This window comes from Periplaneta americana, chromosome 3 (genome assembly GCF_040183065.1).
Source record: "Periplaneta americana isolate PAMFEO1 chromosome 3, P.americana_PAMFEO1_priV1, whole genome shotgun sequence".
NCBI lineage: Eukaryota > Metazoa > Arthropoda > Insecta > Blattodea > Blattidae > Periplaneta > Periplaneta americana.
Window position 1 is genome coordinate 160,665,036 of NC_091119.1, and position 25,411 is coordinate 160,690,446.

At 32.4% G+C, this 25,411-nt stretch overlaps 1 protein-coding gene across 5 annotated transcripts in view; it reads left to right on the forward strand.

Annotated features, from left to right (window-relative positions):
• LOC138696773 (1-phosphatidylinositol 4,5-bisphosphate phosphodiesterase epsilon-1-like) overlaps nt 1-25,411 on the forward strand; it is a 561,655-nt gene that overhangs the window by 441,472 nt on the left and 94,772 nt on the right. For all 5 annotated transcript variants that reach the window (XM_069822163.1, XM_069822165.1, XM_069822164.1 and 2 more), the window contains one exon: nt 16,343-16,529. In XM_069822163.1, the coding sequence (XP_069678264.1) occupies nt 16,343-16,529 (187 nt within the window). The remainder of the gene's footprint in view (nt 1-16,342; nt 16,530-25,411) is intronic.

Below are 25,411 nucleotides of genomic sequence, written 5' to 3' on the forward strand. Positions count from 1 at the left end.
CTTGGCCAAGCGGCTGAACGCTTGCGACTAGTAGCCTACATTGTAGCAACATAATTGTTACCACAGTATATGAGCAATTTGTTTAAGAATCTTGGTCTCTGATTTGATTTCATCGATCGAAATTCGTGAATAAATTAATCTTCTTTTATTGACTTTTAATTTTTTTAAGTTAGTAAATGGGCCGAACAAAAGTAGCTCGCGGGTCTGATCCAGCCCGCGGGCCGTAGTTTCGCAAGCCCTGGTGTAAGAGAAGGCCCTAAAGCCTTAACTCTGCCAATATAAATAAATAAATAAATATATTATTATTATTATTATTATTATTATTATTATTATTATTATTATTATTATTATTATTACTGTATTATTATTATTATTTTATTATTATTATTATCTCGGTTAAAAGAGAAGTTTTATATAATATTCTTATTGAATTTGGTATTCCCAAGAAACTAGTTCGATTAATTAAAATGTGTCTTAGTGAAACTTACAGCAGAGTCCTTATAGGCCAGCTTCTATCTGATGCTTTTCCAATTCACTGCTGGCTAAAGCAGGGAGATACACTATCACCTTTACTTTTTAACTTCGCTCTAGAATATGCCATTAGGAAAGTTCAGGATAATAGACAGGGTTTGGAATTGAACGGGATACATCAGCTTCTTGTCTATGCAAATGACGTGAATATGTTAGGAGAAAATCCACAAACGATTAGGAAAACGCGGAAATTCTACTTGAAGCAAGTAAAGAGATAGGGTTGGAAGTAAATCCCGAAAAGACTAAGTATATGATTACGTCGCGTGATCAGAATATTATACGAAATGGAACTATAAAAGTTGGAGATTTATCCTTCGAAGAGGTGGAAAAATTCAAATATCTTGGAGCAACAGTAACATATATAAATGACACTCGGGAGGAAATTAAACGCAGAATAAATATGGGAAATGCCTGTTATTATTCGGTTGAGAAGTTTTTGTCATCTAGTCTGCTGTCAAAAAATCTGAAAGTTAGGATTTATAAAACAGTTATATTACCGGTTGTTCTGTATGGCTGTGAAACTTGGGCTCTCACTTTGAGAAGGGAACAGAGATTGAGGGTTTTTGAGAATAAGGTTCTTAGGAAAATATTTGGGGCTAAGCGGGATGAAGTTACAGGAGAATGGAGAAAGTTACACAATGCAGAGCTGCACGCATTGCATCCTTCACCTGACATAATTAGGAACATTAAATCCAGACGTTTGAGATGGGCAGGGCATGTAGCACGTATGGGCGGATCCAGAAATGCATACACAGTGTTAGTTGGGAGGCCAGGGGGGAAAAGATCTTTGGGGAGACCGAGACGTAGATGGGAAGATAATATTAAAATGGATTTGAGGGAGGTGGGATATGATGGTAGAGACTGGTTTAATCTTGCTCAGGATAGGGACCAATGGCGGGTTTATGTGAGGGCGGCAATGAACCTCCGGGTTCCTTAAAAGCCAGGAAGTAAGTAAGTATTATTATTATTATTATTATTATTAGTATTATTATTATTATTATTATAAAATGACAATACACTTCTGACTACTGTTAATCAAAGCAAAAGAAAACAGTCTACCTCAGCTTATATTTACGCGTAACTTGTATGTTTTGTCGTTAAAAATGTACTTCAGCGTGTGATGAACTGTTGACAAGTTTATACGAATGCCCAGTATACGTTTCTTTAGCAGTTGATGAAATAATATTATCCCAGGAGACGTATCGATTCACGGTCTAGAAATAAACCTACGGAACAGGAGACCACAGATAATTTTATGACGTACGTAAAAGTAGGAACACAAGTTGGAACATAACCTAAAAACACAAGATATCTTCATAAAATTGGCCGTAACGAAGTAGGAATTTACTCCGTAGTACGAGCGACGAACTGGCCTCTCTTGGGACTGCCCACGAGTCGAAGCGTTGAACTACATTTTTTTCCCATGAAGACTGACTGATACAGCTGACTTTTTTTTTCATATTATTTCATATGAAGCTGGTGCAACACTAGCTGTTATAAATTTCAACGACGTTAGATTCAGTTGATAATGCGTCGTTAAATATCCGATTAAAAAATGACCACCACTACTCAGCTGGTACAAAAAAAGAAGACCCGGAGATTCAGTCAGTAAAACGCTACATGGAAACGAACACTCAAACCAAGATTCAAAACAGAACAGCTAAATGGGTAATGATCATTGAGGGCAAGGTTGTAAATCCTTCCCATACACTTAAGTCTTAAGTTAGTGGCTGGGTTGCTTTTTATTGATATTACAAGCGTCATTTTATTCCGGTCATGTAATTCCGGAAATCTTGTGATCAAGCTTTGGATATTAAGATAGCAACACGATTACTATATACCGACACCTAATATTGACTAAATTATTATTGCATAGCTTTTATCTGTTACAAAATTTAACATAGTGCTTTAGTTATTGTTGTCATTTTGCTTACAATGATGAATTAAGATTTCCTGTGCGCTTTTGAATAAATAAACAAAGGAAGAAAGAAAGAAAGAAAGAAAGAAAGAAAGAAAGAAAGAAAGAAAGAAAGAAAGAAAGAAAGAAAGAAAGGAAGGAAGGAAGGAAGGAAGGAAGGAAGGAAGGAAGTAAGAAAGGAAGGAAGGAAGGAAGAAAGGAAGAAAGAAAGAAAGAGACAAACAAACAAAGAATAAATTAAAGAAAGAATGAAAGAGAAAGAAAGAAAAATAAAAGAAAGAAAGGAAGAAAAGAGAAAGAAAGAAAAATGAAAGAAACAAACAAAAAAATTAAAGATAGAAAGAGAAAGAAGGAAAGCTAGATAGAAATAAACAAGAAAGAGAGAAAGAAAAATAAAGAAACAAAGTAAGAAAAAAATTAAAGAAAGGAAGAAAGAAAGAAGCAAAGAAAGAAAAGAGAAAGAAAGAAAAAAGAAAGTAAAATAAAGAAAGAAATAAAAACTTAAGGAAAGAAACAAAGAAAGGAAGAAAAAATTAAAGAAGAAACAGAGGAAGAAAGGAAGAAAAGAGAAAGAAATAAAAATGAAAGAAAGAGAAAAGAAAGGAAGACAGTCGAACTTCTATAACTCGATTTTTCGATACCTCGAAGTAATTTTAATTTCCCGCCGGAATCATATATAATTTACATGTAATAGTTTTCTCTATATCTCGAAGCTCTATTAGGGCCTACTTGATTTTTTTTCGATATTTCTATTAATATTTCTCTTCCCAGTAGGAAACACTTATACTTATTTCGATTTTAAGGTGGAAATGAAAGTTATGTGTAAGTAAAATTGAATGAATATGATGAGATACCATTACTTTAACAAACAATCACTACAGGTAGTTATCTATACTGAAACGGTACGACACAATGAACATCACTCCGAGGATAATATTATAATGTCATGTCTTTAACGTTATTCTTGCTATGAATTGCTGAAATCATTGTCCTGAAAAGCAAAGAAAGAGTCTATGGACAACTTCGACTGCTCTATGCTGAAAATTAAACGATAATACTTGTCATCAATAATAATTTATGATATTGGAATTTGTTCATATTTTCTATATCTCGAATTTTCGATAACTCGAAGCATTACCAGTTTCCAGAACAACTTCGTGATATTGAAGTTCGACCGTAATTAATTTGTATGGCGTGTTCAAGGTTTTTGACATCTCTTCCCCTTCCCCACTTTGTCAATGTCCGGTTAAAGACAAAGTGAGCTTGCATGAATTTACCTTTATCACTTTTATAATGAAGAATGGGTGGAACGGAGAAAAATTTTCTCCCGGCACCGGGATTTCAGCTCTACGTGCTAACGCTCTATCCACTAAGCCACACCGGATTCCAATTCCTATGCCGGATTGAATCCTCTCAGTTTACGTTTCACCTCTTAGGTTCCCTCTAGTGACCAACCCTCATGCACTGCGTCACAGATGTGTGATAGTGGCACAATGTCCAATATATTAATGTGCAGAGGTGCACTCATTACGAGTGACTAAGTGGCCGGGATCCGACGGAATAAGCGTCATCTTAATCACTAAGTGATTATTTTCGCATATCATGTACCGCAGTACATGATATTTCCATGCAGAAATTCTGCGTCATCATATGATGAAGGATAGATGGAACGGAGAAAATTAAATGATAATACGGGATTTGAACCCGGGGTTTCAGCTCTATGTGCTGACGCTCTATTCACTAAGCCACACCGGATTCCCATTCCGATGCCGGATTAAATCCTCTCAGTTTAATTTTTTAATTAATTTTTTTTTCTCATTTTTTCCCCACTCTGTACAAACAGTTCTTGATAAAGGCCTGAAATGTTGATTTTTCGTTTCCGCTTTGCACATATTCTGCAACATACGTACAAAAAATTACACTATAATTTCTATTTTAACTGCCAGCACCAGAGAATGTGTGCGCATTGCACAACTGTTCCGTCTTGAACAAGTTTCGCTGTACTCTGACATCAATAACGTACATTACTAGAACATGATGTTGATGTGTTTGTTTTACTTCGTTCTCAACAAGATGGTGGATTGAGTTGAAGGGGAAGTTATGTTATGACGAAGACCTATCATTCCGAAGAGTGACAGTTTCCTATGTCTGGCAGTGACGAAAATAAATTTCCAACGTATCTCAAATGCAAAAATGAATAAACAGCACAACATACACCAAACTGCATCAACTCTTTTGTGATTGTTGTCTTCTGTTTTCAGTCGTCGATCTGCCATACGGATTTAGCTATTTACAATAAATCCAAAGGTAATTTTTCATCTGAAGCAGGACGTAGATCCAATTTGGGGCATTAAGACCTTTTGATACTTCGCCAGCAATGGGAAAAGCTCAAGTAACACCCCGTCTATGTGATCCATCATTTCTTCTCCCTCATTTCGAACAAGTTTCGGATTCGTCTTCCAATTACCACCGCATTCAATGAAAATTGTTGGTCGCCTCTACTTCCACCTCTAGTGGTCATTAGCAGCTAATATTGTGCGTGTAAAGCTGTGACCAGGTACACATTAGGCTTCTAAGAATCCCGGTCGATTGTGTTGGCAAGCCAATGATCCAGGCAACACGTGGTTTTCTTCGGGTACTCCGGATACCCCTTGACATCTCAACAATTTTCCATTATCATCACCGCCATCATCTTTAATTACGAGTTCACCTGTGGACTCACCACCTGTAGTTTTTTTAGTAGGTTATTTTACGACGCTTTATCAACAGCTTAGGTTATTTAGCGTCTGAATGGGATGAAGGTGATAACGCCGGTGAAATGAGTCCGGGATCCAGCACCGAAAGTTACCCAGAATTTGCTCATATTGGGTTGAGGGAAAACCCCGGAAAAACCTCAACCAGGTAACTTGCCCCGACCGAGAATCGAGTCCGGGCCACCTGGTTTCGCGGCCAGACGCGCTAGCCGTTACTCCACAGGTGTGGACCCACCTGTGGTGCACTGTGGATAGTCTCTGATGAACAAGTGGGTTACGCTTCCAGTATTAGCTCCAGCAAACAAAGAAGCAACTCTGACATCTCCCTAATGTATATTTTTGAACTCACATCCACTCCACGAATCCCTCAACCAACGGGAAATAAATACTCGCCTTCCTCACACATGAAGTGGACACGGCATTGCTATATACAGAGTGAGTCAGGAAGAAAGGTACATGGTGTGAGGGGTGATAATATTTGTGATTCTGAAAAAAAAAAGTTTCCATGAACATATGTCCTGTTCTTAACAGAATCTAACATACAGCTGTTTGAAAATCACGGACGTCAATCTCATGTCCTTCATCAACTCATATGTGGACACAACCAAGACGATATTAGATTGTAGTAGGATCAGTGAAACGTATCCTGGGCAATGGATCGGTCGCGGTGGAGTCATTTCTTGCCCACCAAGGTCACCCGACATTACTACATTGGATTACTGTGCGTGGAGTTGGCTTAAGTGCGAAATCTACAAGCGCAAAGTGGAAACTTCTCTCTCATTTTACATGCTTCTGCTCAAGTAAAGGAATGTCCGAATCAGCTCAGATCAGCAACATAGCAGCTGTCTCCAAGAACTGCAAAGTGCATTGAAGTTGACAGTGGACTTTTTGAACGTGTTCTGTAAAGAAAAGTACATAATTAAACAGAATAGAAGGTAACAATTTTTTAATTTACTATCACCTGCACTTTTCATGTTCCTCATTGTTTCCATTAGTTTTCTCCATCGAGGAATTTTTTTTTATTTTAGTAGGTTATTTTACGACGCTTTATCAACATCTTAGGTTATTTAGCGTCTGAATGAGATGAAGGTGATAATGCCGGTGAAATTAGTCCGGGGTCCAACACCGAAAGTTACCCAATATTTTTTTCATATTGGGTTGAGGGAAAACCCCGGAAAAAACCTCAACCAGGAACTTGTCTCGACCGAAAATCGAACCCGGGCCATCTGGTTTCGCGGCCAGATGCGCTGACCGTTACTCCACAGATGTGGACTCAAGGAAAAAGAAAATGGAAAAACATCAATACAGAAGAAGGTAGAAAAAACTACAGGAAACTTAATAACGAAATAAGAAGAGAAACTGATAAAACAAAAGAAGAATGGATGAAAGAAAAATGTGGAGAAAAATAGGATGTAGAGAGAAAAGGAAGATATGATTTAATGTACCGCGAAGTAAAATGTTACATTCGGGTACAAGTTCGAATCTCGCTTGGGCTAATTACCTTCTTTGGTTCTTTCCGAGGGCTTTCCTACTGCAAAGCGAATATCAGGTAACCCCATGGAAAAGTCCTCGGCTCAATCTCGGCAGATATAATTTCCCATCTAACATCATTGCTGATACAGCGTCGTTAAAACTGATTAACAATTTCTTGTTCAGCCTCACGTACTGTTGGTAAAGTGGATCCCTTGCGAATACAATCCATGGAATTAATCTAGTCTGTGACAAATTGACGAAATTTAGAGTTAATTACCTGTCGGTGGGATTATTTCAAGCACATAATGAAGGATTTAAAACTAATTTGTATGAAAACAATTCAACTAAAGAGACTTCGCGTCGTTAGCCTCCAGAAAATAAAACAGGGCTAACTGATAAATTGCTATATTGCTTAGTTAATATGTTAAAATGGACATCGACGTGGTGGAAGTGTTTGAATTGAATTCAATTCAATCCAATTAAAATTTGAGATGGAGTACTGCGACCTTAGAAGATCTGTTGCGCTGACCCTCAAGTTAGGCGCATTTCCAACCTACACCGGCTGACTACACTAAGGTTCGCTGCGTACTCGAGTTTCGAGCAGCTCTTATTTACATCAACCGACTTTCGAAAAATGGAGATCGGAATAGAATGATGTTGATATCTAATATGGGAAAACGGGAGAATTCCGACAAAAACTCTAACTGCGACATTGTCTCCACATGCTAAGCGGGGACTCGAACCTGGTCCGTCTGTGTGACAGGGTCGAAGGTCTAACTACTCAGCCACCGCAGGGGTGGTCTAGAGTTACTGAACGAGACTTGTGTTTCGAGAGATGGCTTCGAATTCTCTCGGGACATTTTGATCGAAATGCGAATTTCATGTATAGTGTGGCAACATACAAAATATAGCGTTTTCATTCCTGAGTCGCGCATGATGTCATTCTTCCACACTCACGAACTTTTAACGAGAGGCGTGACAGACAGATACGTCATCGGTGCCTATGAATGAATTGGATTTGGAATTTCATCACTATATAATAATTAATATGAAATGTGCTGAGTATAATTATTATAATCAATGAACAAAACAAATAACAATGCATTTTAATGAATATTTAACGACACTATAGACACAGGCAATTTCAACTTTTAATTTTATATTTATATTAGCCGTACCCGTGCGCTCCGCTGCACCCGTTAGAAATAAAATATAAAGTAATTACATAATTAAAATAGGACATTTGATCCAGGGAACATTAGAAGGATAAATCGTTTAATATGTTACTTAATTTAAATTGTATTTAAAAATTTAAATGCGATCATTTTGATCCAGAGACCACTCATTTGGTGCAATGACAATTCCTTTAACATATTCCTTAATTGTTATTACATGCAACCATAATTTAATGAAGATTGACATATTTTTTTTAGTTTTAATGTGTATGCTTTATAATACTTGCTATAAGTTTCCACTGAATTATGGTAATAACTTAATTTTAACCCTTGTTTTCTACGTCTTCAGTAAATGGCGCTTGGCCCACTATGGTTCTGAACCCTTCAAATAACTTAAATAGTGATACAGCATATATAGTGATATGTAATTATATTTCTTTCTTTCGAAAAGGTAAGAATTTACTATTTCCTATGTACCACTGGCATGGAATGAATAAATGTGTTTTTTATTCCTACTCAAAAATTTTATATTTTGCACATAGGAGTTACTGTAGGAACAACAAAGCTATAGCTATAATCTGAGGCGGCCATGAAAATGTATTATATTGTTATGTTAAAAGTCTTGTATATCCTTAAATATCAGTCCTATCAAAATTTTGCATAGAATACACCTTATCGGAAATTATTTTTAAAGAAACTTTTGTTATGTAACATTTTTCACAAATAGCAATAATAAGCGAGATATTTCGATTTATTTAATTCAGGCCCCCTTGTAACCCCTCTTTTAAATAATGTATTTTGAATGCCATATAGCCTAAAATCTAAGTTACAACGAACTTAATTTATATTCCAATGTTCATCGAAATCCGTTGAGCCATTATCGCGTGAAAAGGTAACAAACATCCAGACAGACATACAAACAAAAATTTTCGGTTTCAGGATGGTTAATTATACATGTTAACACCAATTATTTTTGGAAAATTGAAAATTACCAGAAAAATTTTGGCTACAGATTTATTATTAGTATAGATAGTATAGATGTTATATGCCGCCGTACTAGGGGAAATTTGTTTCCACGCGTATATCTACCCGTTAATACCATTATCGTTTTTGTTTCGTTTGCTAGTTCATTAAGAGACAATTTTACAACCCTCAAAACTAATTATTCAGAAGGTCAGTTGGTTTATTTTCATTTATTACGTCTTACATTAGGTCCATAACAAATAAAGTTGGCTTCGTTAATACATTTTAAGTGTAAAGTATAACGACAATTATTATTATTATTATTATTATTATTATTATTATTATTATTATTATTACTATTATTATTAACGTATTTATTTACAAAGGATGAATCGTAAGTAATGTCATTAATTCTGGTGGATGATTCCATAGTAAAGGGTAACAAAAATTCAGATTTTGAATAGTTTTTTTTTCAGAAAAATGTGCATTTTAAAATAAATTAATAAAATTACGAGATAGTGCAACTCTTTGTAATCAGCAGGGAGTGTTGATAATCCATTCAGTGGCGAAGGTAATTAATAATTGTTTTTTAAAACACGTGTAAAGGATTACATAATGCTGTCTTGACCTGAACAATCCCTTCACCTGGCTTGTTATGAACAGGGAAGTTGAAGGTCATTGTCATTGTTTTTAACCTCATAAGAAAAAATATGGATGATAAACCGTTAATTTTTGTGTTTAATCTGTGTTAGAGAGCGGAGAATGAACACGGCTCATTTCACGTTAAATAAAATCTTGGGAAAGTTAAAATAATTAATTTTAATTAACTACGCTACCTTTATGAAAAGGTTCTCTACAACCTAATTTTAATTAAATGTTCAGAAAACGCAGACAGTGAAATACCCTTATTTCAAAATAAATTTAAAAGACTAAGGCAATTGAATATTCCAGAGAATGTAAACAATAAAGATGCTTATGTCATGTTATAAAAACAAAATTTTAAAATATTTACAACTCCAAAGGAAAAAAATAAAAATACGAGATACTTACTTTACGTCAAAGGAAATAAATTAAAAATATTATTTTTAAACTCTTCGATTTAATTTTAATTAATTATTTGGTGAACGTAGACAATAAAAAAGCTTATTTTACGTTATACAGATCTAATTAGTGATTAAAAAAATCTCTGTTTGTCGTACTACAAGCATTTTCTTCAGCCGATTAGAAATAATTCCCTCCCACTTTAATTTTTAAATTGGAAACCGGTAAACTTACATACAAGAAATAAAATTTCCCTTAAAAGCAATTGTGTGTGTGTTACGTTTACATTTCACCTTATCTCAGCCATCTCTCGCATTACGCGAGCTGCATTTCTCCAGCAGGCAATAACCTTTACAAGGTTGTCAGAGTGCATCGAGTTATAAAATTCTTTTGCAGAACGAAAAGTTACATTTGTTCGGACCAAATTTCTGCACATTTAAAGGACAAAACTAACATTATTTCAATTATTTATCAACAGTAATCTCATTAGACGTTTTGATTTATGTAAAGAAAATCAAAACTCGAGTGGGATTTAATTGACTATTACACGATTAGAAGAAAGTATATAAAGATTAGAAGTAACGAAGTACTCCAATACAATAAAATATTAATTGACTTACGAAAATACAACTGTCTTCAAATGTATTATTGTACCATCTCAACATTACAAATATTACGCTAGATGCATGCTAGATGGCAGTAGTGAGCAATGCCTTCTTGTCGAGAAGTACTCGATCTATACACTATGTCAAGAAGGCTTTGTTGATTCAGTTTCATTTTTATTAAGACAGTTGCATTCCACTTCAATTATTCGAATCCCAGTAATCAACGTCACTTGACAGATGATTTTCAATAAATCTTAATATTAAACAATCTCTGATACGTGACTATCCATAATATTACATAGCAGAAGCTATAACATAACCTAACTAATATACACAAATGTTAGAAAAGTTTTAATTAACGACGATGACATAAAAAATAAACATGAATAATTTTAAAAGGAATAATTATTGAATGTACAATTTTCAAATTTGAATGTGGTTGGTGGTTCAATTGATGTTATATTGGACGTGTGCGTAATATAAGTGGAACTCGTTGATTTAGGCCTACATGGTGTATTCAACTTATTCAGAATTTCCGAATGAATAATTTTAAAAGGAATAATTATTGAATGTACAATTTTCAAATTTGAATATGGTTGGTGATTCAATTGACGTTATATTGGACGTGTGCGTAATAGAAGTGGAACTCGTTGATTTAGGCCTACATGGTGTATTCAACTTATTCAGGATTTCCGAATGGTGCTCTTCATTTATTTGTAAATCGGATTTCAGAAGATGCATAGGTATGATCAGTGATTTTTATTGATTCGTTCTTGAATGCCAATGCGAGTCATATTTGAAACTGCTGTGCATCGACTGGAGTGGTTTGTAATTTTATATATAATTTTTTTTTTTTTTTGACGTCCAGACCAGCGCAGTTTCAAATGTTGGCAAACAAAGAAACAAATGCTAGGGACGCGATAAAATTAAACAAATGCTAGGGACGCGATAAAATTGTGCGATAAGCAGCCATGATTGGTTGAAATACGTCCTTTCGTACCGCTTTATTGGTCAAAAGTAGTATGATGTAGTAAGAGTGTAATAGTCATCATAATACACTGATATCTTAAATTAACTGAGCATATCGGGAATCAATTCCATAGTTTCCCAAAATACTCTATGAAATATTAAACATAAAATATGTTTATTTTCTCGAAAAGGAAATAAAAACGAGCAAAACTGTATTAAACTTGTTTGTTTGAAATATCTCAAACAATAACCCTCGAAATTAATTACATTAAGGTTCACTCTGTATAATATGCTCAAACTCATCGGGAAGAGAAAAAAACTGACTAAGAAGGAACTGTCTACTGAAGGATGCATTGGAAGGAATGGTGAACGGTATAAATGTTCGGTGCAGAAGAAGATATCAGATGATAGACAACATTAAGATATACGGAGTAGAGATGAACAAAACTAACTGCCGCTCTCGCTCGCTGTGTTCGTTGCATTTGTCTTTCGAGTCTCGCTCGTCATTCTCGAAATAGCATTTGGTCGACGTGGAAAGATTTCGTAACTTTGAATAACAGACATCATTGAAATAAATAACATTATAAATGTTTAAATGGGACAAAAAGACAAAACAGAACAGTATCTTAGTTATCAAAATGTTTTGGTTCTATTATAGGACATTACCTATGGTTATATAAATAGAAAAAAATGGAATTCTCAAATAAATTTGCATTTCTAAGAAACATAAAACATAACATTAATATCTTTTTACTTGACATTGCACACTTGATCTCAAACATATGAAAAGAAAATTCCTAGCCTTTTAATAAGGGTCTAGTAATTAAATAAAGACTGGGGAACGGATTATTATACACTGAAAGGTGAGATGATGTTTCAAATAGGCTACTTGATTGTTTATACATATATAACAGTTGCCAAAGTAGATAATAGTTCAGTCTGGTATAAACAACTGTGGCGATTCAAAGCTGCTTGACGTTCGGGACTTCGGGAGTGATCAATCTCGACGTCTCGAAATACTCACAAGCAGTCTTTACGTCAACGACGCGACGTATGGAACAATGTCGTGCGGGTTTTCGGCTTTGCGGGCGCTGCGCTGTTAGTCTTTTTTCTCGATCGTTGTTCATGTCTAGTACAGATCGTATGCGGAGACTAAGAGGAAGGCGGAAAATAGGAAAGAGTGGAGAAAAATGGGTTCGTAGTAAAAGACTTAGGCCTATTCTTCGGGAGAAAACTATGAGTGAATTGATGGATGAATATCCTCGTACAGTGTAATCAATTTTGCACAAATCCATATAGATTGCATAGCTATTGGTGTGTTGTAGGAGCTTCAAAAATAAAGATGAGATGGAGGATAGTGTAGACCATGACGCTGGAATATTTAGAAGAGAAATGATGCACACTCATACAGAGTTTTAGAGCTGATGATGGTGGTGCTAATAATATTTTAATGACAGGCTTAACGTATAAATTTAATTACTCATTGTTCAGTGGAGAAGGTAATTAATAGTTGTTTTTTAAAACACATGTAATGGATTACAATGAGTCTGCGTATTTATGTGTAGCTGTATTAATTAGCCACTTTCAATTAGTTAAGAGATTAACTTATTTCATAATTACCTTCCATTTAGATTAGGTATCTAAGGAAAAAAATTGTTTCGCATCATTTGCTGTTAACGTAAAAAACTTCATTATATATTTATTAACCCAAATTGTTATTAGTTGTGTTTTAAATCTTCTACATTTTCACATATTCATTTTACTAATATAATGGGGCTCGATTATCCAGCAGATTATCCGCCTTTATTAGTTTTTTGATTATACGAATTATAAAGAGAGATAATTATGATGGTGAAAAAGTCTATTTACAGATTGCTACCGATATATTTTCAGCATCCCATATATTAAAAGAAAAAACTTTTTAGCGTGCTGATTTTCTATCTGGTCGCCGTCTGTGGACAGGATTTCTGCTAAACTTTTGAACCAAAAACAATAAAACATAAGAATCAGAGAAGGAATAGGCCTACATGGTAATATAAACATTGTTTACTTCGTGAAGTAGTAGGGAATTAATTTTCTTTGAATTGTGGTTTTAATAATTATTTCTTATTTTTGTTAGCAGAATTTTCGAAGCCCAGAAATCGATAAAAACCCCAATTTTTGGAACATATGGCAATCGAAATTTTATTTTTGTATGCATTATTTTAAGCTACGCCCAGACTGAAGTTATACAACCTTTTCTGTGTTACATGTGTCAGTAACTAGATACGGGGATTTACAGGAGTAGTTGGCAACATACAAGTGGCAATCAATAAGTTTCCGAATTGTCTTGAATGTAGGTAACACACAGGACATATGAAACGGAGAAGTTATCTAGAATCAGGGAAATGCCTGGAATATGTACTAAATGCATCACTTGAAAGGCAGAGAAGAATACTAGTCATGAGTCCTATATGGAGAGATTCCAGGAAAAATCGTAATAGATCCTTGACATGTTTGCACAAAATCACGTGTAGAAGTGCAGTTCCTAAAAACAATCTGACCCTGCTTAACAGACTGGCTCAACAGGCATGGCAGCAATTATCTTAAGTGACACGTGCATGTATGTTTAACGGTACAATAGGCAGTTCGGAAATATATTGATTACACCTTATGTTTGAAACAAACTTACGTAACTGCTTTCGTCCACATATAAATAGGCCTATTAGTTGCAGAAGAGTTCTGCTCAGGATGTCAATCAAAGGAGTGCTTAAAGCTAGCGCCAATTGAGCCGTTCAGAGCAGAAGTGGTGTAAGTCAAAGTTGGGTAATTAGGTTTAAAGTAAACATTCTGTAAAATACAGCGCAAAGTAGCAATTAATATGTCCTTCGTGCTATCCATTGACTACTAATAGTTTAAATAAATCGAATATTGATTGCTACTTTGCACTGTATTTTACAAAATTTTTACTTTAACCCTTATTATCCATTTTTGACTTACACCACTTCTACTCTCAGCGGCTCAATTATCGTCTATAAGACTAAAAATTTTCAGTAAAAAAAAAAAAAGCATGGATTCGGAGATTGCTTCAAGAAAGGAAAACTTATGGTGAAATAAATATCATGACTTAGGCCTACCTGTCGATTCAGAAGGTTTTGTAACCTTAAAGTACAAATAGCGAATACCCTATTTATCACACCAATTCTGAGTTTAATATACTGTCTGGTTTCTGAGGAAAAAAAATATTTATAGTGCTAGAAAGTAAATGTACCCCTTTAACGTTTAAGACTTTGGTAGCAACCTCTAAATTTCATCTAAAATTTACCAAATTTATGGAATATTAAATATTGGAACAAGCTAGGCCGGTAGACTGACGTTCAAAGATACCTGACCCCACTAATCGATAGCGTACGATAATTTGTTTGTGTAAGTGTCGCTTCTTTAGTTATTACTTCTGTGAATAGATGGCGAAAGTAACAGTCAGTGTTGCAAATAGTACATAAATATATCCTCATTATAAAATTCAAAATTTCATTTCCCTCTAATGATTGTGAAAAAGACACTAGCGTTAGCAGGAAAGAGCTGATATTGTCAATTATGAAAATAATTTAGACTTAATTACATCAACATCGTCCCAATAATAGGATCACCTATTGAGAACTAATAGAAGTATTTCAAAGTTTGTCAATTTATTATATAGGGCCATTCATAAGTCCTTGAAACATTTTAAAAATTCATAACTACTGAACTGCACAACGAATAACAAATTACTTTACAATAAATTAAAGAGAAACTTTCCACGTTTTGTTACATATCTCAAAGATGCTCAGTGTGTCCACATTTGCTAATACGTCATACATCCATGCGATAATCCATCTCGTCTCATATACGCCCCAGCATGTTACGGTTGACCAGAGCCAAAGCAGCTGTAATCCGTTGAGATCAGCGGGGAGCGGACGCATATAGACAATATCCTTCACAAACCCCCACAAGAAAAAGGTCACACGGAGTTAAATCTGGTGATTGTGGTGGTCACTTCATTAACGCGTGATCTTCTCGTCCTGTGCGTTCGATCCATCTTTGTGGAAAATTTTGGTTGCGAACTTTCTTATGTTGTTGTGATGTAAACATGGACATCCATCTTGCTGAAAGATGTAATCATTGCTGTCTTCATTCAGCTGAGGCATCAGCCAGTTTTGTAACATGTCCAAGTGAATCATCCAAGTGATGGTGGGCTCTACAAAGAAAAATGGCCCATACACCTTCTCTTCCGAAATCACACAGAAGACATTAACCTTAGGTTAGTCTCGCACATGCTCTGTGACTGCGCGGGGATTTTCAGTCCCCCATATGCGCACATTGTGCCGATTTACTTTTCCGAAGAGATGAAAAGTTGCTTCGTCGCTAAATATGAGCAAGTCAGAGAAACCGTCTACTTCAAATCTTTGACGAGGTCCTTGCATATTCAAACATACAAAACGATTGCTCACGTTTAGTAAACGCCATTTTTCCACTAGTGATAACTACTACCATCTAGCGATAAATTATAGCAACTAAGAGCGGGCTTTTCTTATTATAAAAACTTGGAGAGTTTCTCTTTCTACCGGCATATCAATTAGCATTACCCGTTGCGTACTTTATTTGTTATTAAACTTTAAAATGTTTCACGCACTTATGAATAACCCTGTACATATCATTAGTTCTGACTTTTCCCGTGGTTAGAAAGTTCGCTTACACGATCAGAAAATTGAAAGTCAGATATCTTTGAACGCCAGTTTACCTCTATTCGAAATAAAACTTATTTCATTATAAGGTCCACCCTATTGTCTATGTTATGCATATGTTTAATTTTTTAGATAAAGTTTGGAACGAAATATTATACTAGCTGCCAAGTTTGGAAATATGAGACTAATAATGTTGTAACGTGTGTTGCAGTGGCGCACCTGTGGAGGTCGTTCCCATGACAGACTGCAACTGGAGTTCCGGGCTACGCGCTGGTCGTTGGTTGTGCCCACTGTGGCCGCAATGCGCGAGGTGGGTCTGGCCCTATGGGAGATCCTCCAGGAGCTCGACTCCCACTTTCTGGAGGAGCACGCCCTCCTTCGACGATTCGGTCAACAAGGTAAACTAGCACAAGTCACTAGTATCTTGATTTCAGTTATTAGTCGATTTTTTTAACATTAACTCTGAAAAATTGTTTACCCGTAACACAAATGAAAAGGATACGAGTACAGCAAAACTGTATTTCTTACTATGTCACACAAATTGCTGTCCTGATATTTTTGGACAGTGTAGTAGAACTTCGATCATCGTCTTTTTCGTTCTCTATTTAACATCAATAAAATTTAACGTCGAAAAAATTCTAAAGCTACTAATCATTTTTTTCGTGTCGTGTACCGGTACATTACACCTGGATTACTAACATTCGCACAGTTTCGAGCATTTAATCTTGCGCGCAAGTGATTCAGAATGTGAGTCGCTCGTTCAGATCTGTACTTCGGAGATTCACAGTCTTAACAATTAATTGATCATTGAAGAGTTGAAACATAGCTATTAATTAAGTTCGCATGCTACTGGTAGATAGAATGCTGATTTTGTTTTTTATAGTCACCGTAATTTAATTGAGCTTCTTTTTTATCTACGTTATTTCGGGACTCTGTGATATTCTGTAGACCTACTCTCCTTATGACGTAGGTATGTAAAAGGGTCCCATACGTCTGTACAAACCTAAATCCACAAGCAAATCCCCTCGTATCTGGCGAAAAGTATTCGGCTTTGAGGTAAGTCTCCAGATTTCTGCAGCTGCTTCAATTTTTCAAACTGCAGCGTCCTCCAAATTAAACGAGAGAAAAAGTAAACATAGAAATGTAGTATCGTTTATACTGCGAAGATATGGTCGAAATTTCGTCATTGTTTCTTTTTAAGAAGTTCTCTATAGCGAAATGGCGGCAAGCTATGAAAATATAGATTTAAGAAATTATTTCTATGGACGTAGAATCATGAAGGATTAGTATTTCTCGAATGATCACATTTCTCCACCGGGAATTATTGATTTGAACGATCTCTTACGACTTATTTGTGAGTTATTGGTCTAGGAATTAAGTCTGAGCGTTTATGGACAATCACCCAATTCAGACATAGGCTACCTCCCTGAGATAACTCTGTACTGATAAATATTCGTATGGGCCCAAAAGCATATCAGTTATTTATTAAATTGTCGAATTCGGTAAACAAATAAAGGTGTCTCATCGAAATATGCAATTCGGTGTTTAATGAATTTCACAGTATTTATTGAGCTTTTCTGTCGATTTCTTGTAATATATGTGATGAATTTCGAAATGTTTATGAAATTAAATCAATGTGACAATGCTGTAGTACATAATTTTGTTCCAAAATTTGATTTAAAAGAAAGTGTTGATATCAGATTATAGATGTTCTTTCAGGGAATTGTCAATATATCATACATTTAAATGATTCTGTTGTCGTCGTTTGTGGAATAAATTGACGATAATCGAAGCTTCGTTGTTGTATGTTGATATTTTATCATCAGACAAAAATCTTCTCTTTTGCGAAAATGTTTCTTTAGTTAAGGATGATAACCGTTCCGAATACAATAATAATTATGCTGACGTCTTTATCTCCGTTTTGAGCTATAAAATAATGAATACAGTCCAGTACAATACTTTAATTTTTATTAACATCATGAAGCAAGAAACTCTTCATTAATTGTTAAGATACGTTTAAATCAATATCCAAATTTCCAGTAAGCACATAAATGTCTATGAAATTAAGAGTGACTAAATGTAGGAATGAAGGGACTTCAGATAATTTCTTCCTCCATTCCATTCTAACACAAAAAAATACATATAGAATATTTTGTTAGAAGAAATTTTCTGTATACTTCTGTTGCATTTTCTCTGTTAACGTAAAGGATATTTTATTCGTATATGTTTTTTTCAGGAAAGATAAGATTTTAAAATGATTATTGTATTTTAATCCAAAAAGAAAATTTATATCAGAATTAATAGTGAAATTTTCATTATTAATATATAGCATTTGGTCAATAAATATTTTGTGTGACTTGATACGCCTCGTCTAAGTGCGAGATGTTTTAATAAAAATTATTTACTTTTATGAAACAAGCGGTATATCAAATATCAATGACCGCATGATCATTCTGACGTATGAAGTTGTAAGTTACAGGGTACTAAATGACTGTATTTAGTTGGGAATTAATCAACCCTCCAACAACTTTGTTTCATTCAGTTTATATTACCCAGTATTTTCAGTTCATAGGAGAGATGTACTATTATCTATTTACATATCTTGAAGAAATTATTGTTAAGTGTTTCAGCATCTAAGTCAAAATTGTATTTTTCTCTGAAATATTTTCTAAGATCTCTATGAAGAGTTTTAAGATTAAAATTAAATTCATTGAGATATATATTGACGTATTTTATTATAAAATGAAAATAAATGTTTGTCAACGAAATATTTTTTTTTTTCACTAGAAGCATTATTTAACATTTTGGAATGTTTGTGATGCATTTTATTTGTGTGGCTGTTGACGCTTATTTTTTAAAATAATCATGTATTCTTTTCCCTTCCTAACAAAGTAATGATGTCATTCAAAATTGACGTTTCTGACGGCGTTTTTCAAATTATTTTTTTATATCCAAGTCACATAAATTATGAATGAAAGCCTTCCTTTTAGTACCCAAAATATTTTTGTCGAAAACAATTTTTTTTTTCTAACCGCAATTAATTCATTATTGTACTGGTTGCATTAAATTACAAGTACAAGAAGAAAATTTTCACTAAATCAATCAAATAACTGGATATCTAGTTCTGTAGTTGATAGTTTCCTGAAAGGTGTTATTACATTTATCAATGCCCCTTTAAAATATTTGTATTCAATTTTGGTTCTCTTTACTTCATTTCAATTAAAATAACCTCTTATTGTACACAAATGTAAAAGAAGGATAACTATTGCAAATGCAGATTGCATTAACCTGTAATGTACGTTTAAATTACGTATTGCTGTTTGAAAAACGCTGTTTAGAATATCTCTGATTTTTTTTAAGATTAGTCACTGCTCTGGATCACCGATAAAAAGAAGTGGCCATATTTCATGGCCCCACCTCCTATATATTTTTCAATTTTATTTTACTCAAGTAGGGACAGAAGGATACATGCATCTTATTTTTACAAAAAATTGTAGAGAAAAAGAACTGCTTGTCTGATCTCTTAAAGGAGGATGGTTCACCTGATTTCTTGCGCTGATATTAGTGGCACCATTCCAGTGAATAAAATTAAAGAATGGGAAATTTAATAACAAACTGAATGGTGCATTTATACCAACAACTTTCTCAGAAATGAGTCTTCAAAAACGCATCAAAGAATATTTCTTGTAATTTTTCTCAATAATTATAAGTTTCTTAGGAAAGATACAATAATTTTAGCAATCAAAATATAAAATTCTACTAATCGGTATATGAAATTATTGTTTCATAAATTTATTCTTTCAAAATATCTTTTAACATTCCATACATTGTTACCGCTGTATCCCGTCCCAAATTATTCTTAGTATAATATATAAGCAGATCTCTTACATAGTGGTACTAAAGTTGAAAGTATGTACGTTCATTTACTATGTACAAAATAACATTAATACTGCCATTAACATGTAGCTGTGATAGCCCAGACATTATTAAATAACTGTTTTTATAATAGAAGGTACTTACATTGCATTACTATCACTTTGATGGTTGAAAACTAATGTGAATGGATTTAAAATAAATATTTTAATAAGGGTCAGCGCGTCTGGCCGCGAAATTAGGTGCCCCGGGTTCGAATCCCGGTCGGGAAAAGTTACTTGGTTGAGGTTTTACCGGGGTTTTCCCTCAGCCCAATACGAGCAAATGCTGGGTAACTTACGTTGCTGAACCTCGGACTCATTTCACTGGCATTGTCATCTTCATTTCATTCAGACGCTAAATAACCTGAGATGGTGATACAGCGTCGTAAAATAACCCAAGAAAGAAAATGTTAAATGTATAAAATAAATTAGGAAAGTATTTAGTAATAAGAAAGCATATGTATATTTATTTTTTTACCTTTACATAACATCTGTGCTGAATGCTATATTTGCACAAACAGTTTACATTTCTTTGATTACTTTGCAATTTATTACAACTAATATTGTTACAAGCTACTTACAAATTACAAGAGTTCAAAATCAACATTTACTAGGTGTCTACTAATAGTCTTCATTTGGTGAAAATTTTATGCTATAGGCCTACGTATTTTTTACACGTAGTTTTTTCTATTTGTGGAACTTAAATTATTATTTTTTGTTATTAATTGGTTAAATATTTTGCTTTCTTTTTTAACCAAATAGTTTTTCGGACTTTGCAATCTTTGAGTGATTTATTTTAAATTTCAAATTTATATTTATTCAAAATTTTCATGGTATGATTCAGACTAAAGCTATCCGAAATGAACATGAGCTCTTGTTCAGGTACAATCTAATGGAGCAAAAGTTTTATTGATTTATTTATTTATTTATTTATTTATTTATTTATTTATTTATTTATTTATTTATTTATTTATTTATTTATTTATTTATTTATTTATTTATTTATTTATTTATTTATTTATTTATTTATTTATTTATTTATTTATTTATTTATTTATTTATTTATTTATTTATTTATTTATTTATTTATTTATTTATTTATTTATTTATTTATTTATTTATTTATTTATTTATTTATTTATTTATTTATTTATTTATTTATTTATTTATTTATTTATTTATTTATTTATTTATTTATTTGTCCATTTATTTATTTATTTATTTATTTATTTGTCTATTTATCTATCTATTTATTTATTTATTTATTTTATTCATTCATTTATTCATTTATTTATTTTTCATTCATTCACTCACTCATTCATTTATTTATTTAGTCATTTATTTACTTGTTTACTTATGTACTTATCTATTTATTTATTTACTTACTTATTTATTTATTCATTTATTAGTCATTCATTCATTTATTCATTTATTTATTATTCATTCATTCACTCATTCATTCATTCATTCATTTATTTATTTATTCATTTATTTACTTGTTTACTTATGTACTTATCTATTTATTTATTTATTTACTTATTTATTTATTTATTTATTTATTTATTTATTTATTTATTTATTTATTTATTTATTTATTTATTTATTTATTTATTTATTTATTTATTTATTTATTTATTTATTTATTCATTTATTCATTTATTTATTATTCACTCATTCACTCACTCATTCATTCATTCATTCATTTATTTATTTATTCATTTATTTACTTGTTTACTTATGTACTTATCTATTTATTTATATATTTACTTACTTATTTATTTATTTATTTATTTATTTATTTACTTATTTATTTATTTATTTATTTATTTATTTATTTATTATTCATTCATTCACTCACTCATTCATTTATTCATTTATTTATTATTCATTCATTCACTCACTCATTCATTCATTCATTTATTTATTTATTCATTTATTTACTTGTTTACTTATGTACTTATCTATTTATTTATTTATTTATTTATTTACTTATTTATTTATTTATTTATTATTCATTCATTCATTTATTTATTTATTCATTTATTTACTTGTTTACTTATGTGCTTATCTATTTATTTATTTATTTACTTATTTATTTATTTATTTATTTATTATTCATTCATTCACTCACTCATTCATTTATTTATTTATTCATTTATTTACTTGTTTACTTATGTACTTATCTATTTATTTACTTATTTATTTATTTATTTATTTATTTATTTATTTATTTATTTATTTATTTATTTATTTATTTATTTATTTATTTATCTAGTTATTTATTTATCTATTTATTTATTTATTTAATCTGACAGGATTAAGGCCATAAGGCCTTCTCTTCCATTCTACCAAAGTTAGGTCTTACATAACAACATTGGAATAATAACAACGAAAAATAATATCAATAAAAATAGTAATATAGATTAATAATAATGATAGTAATAATAATAATAATAATAATAATAATAATAATATAATAATAATAATAATAATAATAATAATAATAATAATAATAATAAAGGTTGATAAAGAGATATAAAATCCATTTATGTGACAAAAAGTTAACACAAATTCATATAGGCATATTTGTAATAGAGCATACAGTAATATTAATAGTAACATAAAAACTTTAACAATTAAAAGGTTAATAAAATAAAATATGGTCGTAGCTTATAAACAATTTTACTGCATTTTTAAGCTTAAGAATGTGTAAATTGCTAACCTCTGGGTTATTTTTCAATACTGAATTGTATAATCTTGATCCATAATTTCTGCGGTATCTTAATCCAGCTATTGTAAATAATTTATTTTCTGCTAAAAGAGTTGTGGCATTTATTCTGGTATTATGTTGATTTGACACTCTAATTTTAAAATATTAGGATGTTATAAATTAATATACTACGTAATAAACTTGATCAATAATATCCATTAATATAAATATAAATGAAAAAAAATTCAATAAACTACATAATATAACAGTTCGTTTAAATTATCAAAACGTTCTATTATTGCCTTCGTACATAATTTAGCTCTGAATTTTGTTAAACTAGCAGTCAGTAAATTGAAAGATATCTATTAATTTCAGTTTATTTTGGAATCCACTTCTAGTGCACTTATTACATTTGTGGTAATAATATTTAATTTTCTCTGGTTTACAATAGTGATATATTGAATATACGTACAGGATAATTTTAGATTTCACACATCACTGCGCATAAATGTTATTTTGTGATTAAATTTCCATTAATAGTTCGTCAATAAGTGAATGGATGCTATTTAAAAAGCTAAACATGTCTAACAGAATATGAAGAACAAAACTTTGGAATAGTACAAAATGTCATAAAGTAGGAAAAACTAATTTATTTATAACTGTTTGAAATAAGGCGATATTAAAACACGTGTAGCAGTTACAACTGTTGTTATTTTCACTGTTTTCTGTAGTAATGCTTTAGTTAGCTTTCTTTTTCAAGAACTGAAATACAATCACAACACAGCTGAACAGTCTTTGCTGTTACAAAATAGGCTTTCAAACATTGAAACAAACTTGCATTCCTCTTACAGACTCGGGTTTCTTGATTTTAGTTGCTAGCATGAATGCACCACAATCAGGAGTTTATGCAACCCGCCACTCTGCAGTTTTTACCCCGTTGGCATCGAACTTTATTTCCTAATGCTTTTTAATGGTTAGAAAGTGCATGTGGCTCCTAACCAAATGCTTCAAGCTGAGTACAGCTATTTAATTGCATGTCCTTCCCCCTCTTGCGTATTTAAATATATCACTTCTGGTGCTAGTAGATAGCTGCACAGAACTGTGATGTATTACGTCAGTGGTTCTATAACAGTGGTACACATACCCCTGAAAATTAAGAGCACAAATTTGAATTCCATTCTTGCTCAGTATCTACAACAAAATGTCATCTCTGACACAATTTAAATCTGCAGTCTTAAAGATACATTCTGATACACATATATTTCTGAAGAATATATCACACATTTTATGCAGAAATAGATAAAAGGAAATCGAATTGTATGGTAATTTGCTAACAGTGGATGGTGCATATTGTCTGACCAGTGGTTTGCACGTTTGTACTTGGTCGCTTACATTTCAGTTCTGCATCTTGCTGCAATAAGTAACTAAATTATTTTAAAATAAGAACAAACAAATTGTTTTAACATACATATATCGTTCAAATTTGATCCAGACTTTATTTTGTCCTTTAATTGCAATAATATTTACTCGTAATAATTTTAAATATGCGCTTTCAGTTTTTGTCGACAATTAGCACAATAAAACATATATGCAACGAAATTGTTACCTTGATACATTATTATTCGCAGACGACCAAATTATTATTGAAAGAACAGAATTTGAACTCCAACGTGCTATACATAAATTTAGAAAATACTGCCTCCAAATTTAATATGATAATTTCAACACAGAAAACAAAAATAATGGTATTTTAGGTACAAAACCAATTCGAAATAAAATCTGTATAGATAATATATTAATAAAACTAGTCAATCCATTCAATTACCTCGGTTACAACCTTTCTTTGTTGAAGAAGAAAATATGAAGCTTAAAATATCTAAATTCATTAAGATCCTAGGCGTAATCAATCAAGTTTTCAAACCTTTCCAAGTGCAAAGACATACCAGATATAATATGTACAAAACTCTTGCACAAACAGTCCTTACATACGTCAGCGAAGCGTGGCTTTCAGGAGGGCAGATGAAGGAAGATTAACAGCGGTGGAAATAAGGTTCTTGAGAACAACTGCTGGTTATTCCCTACTTGACCACAGAAGAAATGAGGACATACTTAAACAATTAAAAATTGACTTAATTATTATTCAACACATAAATCAATGTAGACGTTCCAAGAGGTCGCAGAAACTTAGGAAGACCTAAAAAAACTGTGGATTAAGAACGTAAGAGACCATTAGGTCTAATACGTGGAATGTTGTTGTTGATAATGATGATGATGATCACGATGAAACATGTATGCAAAATGTGTCTTGAATGTTGTTGCACAGCGACTTATCATTAAGTTTTTTCAGTGCGGAAGGATATCCTGCTGAAATTTGTAGAATTCTAGCACAGTTCCTGAGAACTGTTTGCTTCGTTCGGTAGATCTTGAATGGTAAAAATCATTAGTTTCTAAAATACTATATGCTATACATTTCTCAATAAATTTATAAGTGTCTGTGATTTGGCTAAAGAAGTGAATATCAGTATTAGTAAGTAGCACCGAACAAATTATTCACAAATATCGAAAGTTTATATATATAGGTATATACATATCTGCAAAGTGAGTTCTTAGAAATCTGACTGAAGAAAAAACAAAGCAAGAGATTTTAACTTTTTCT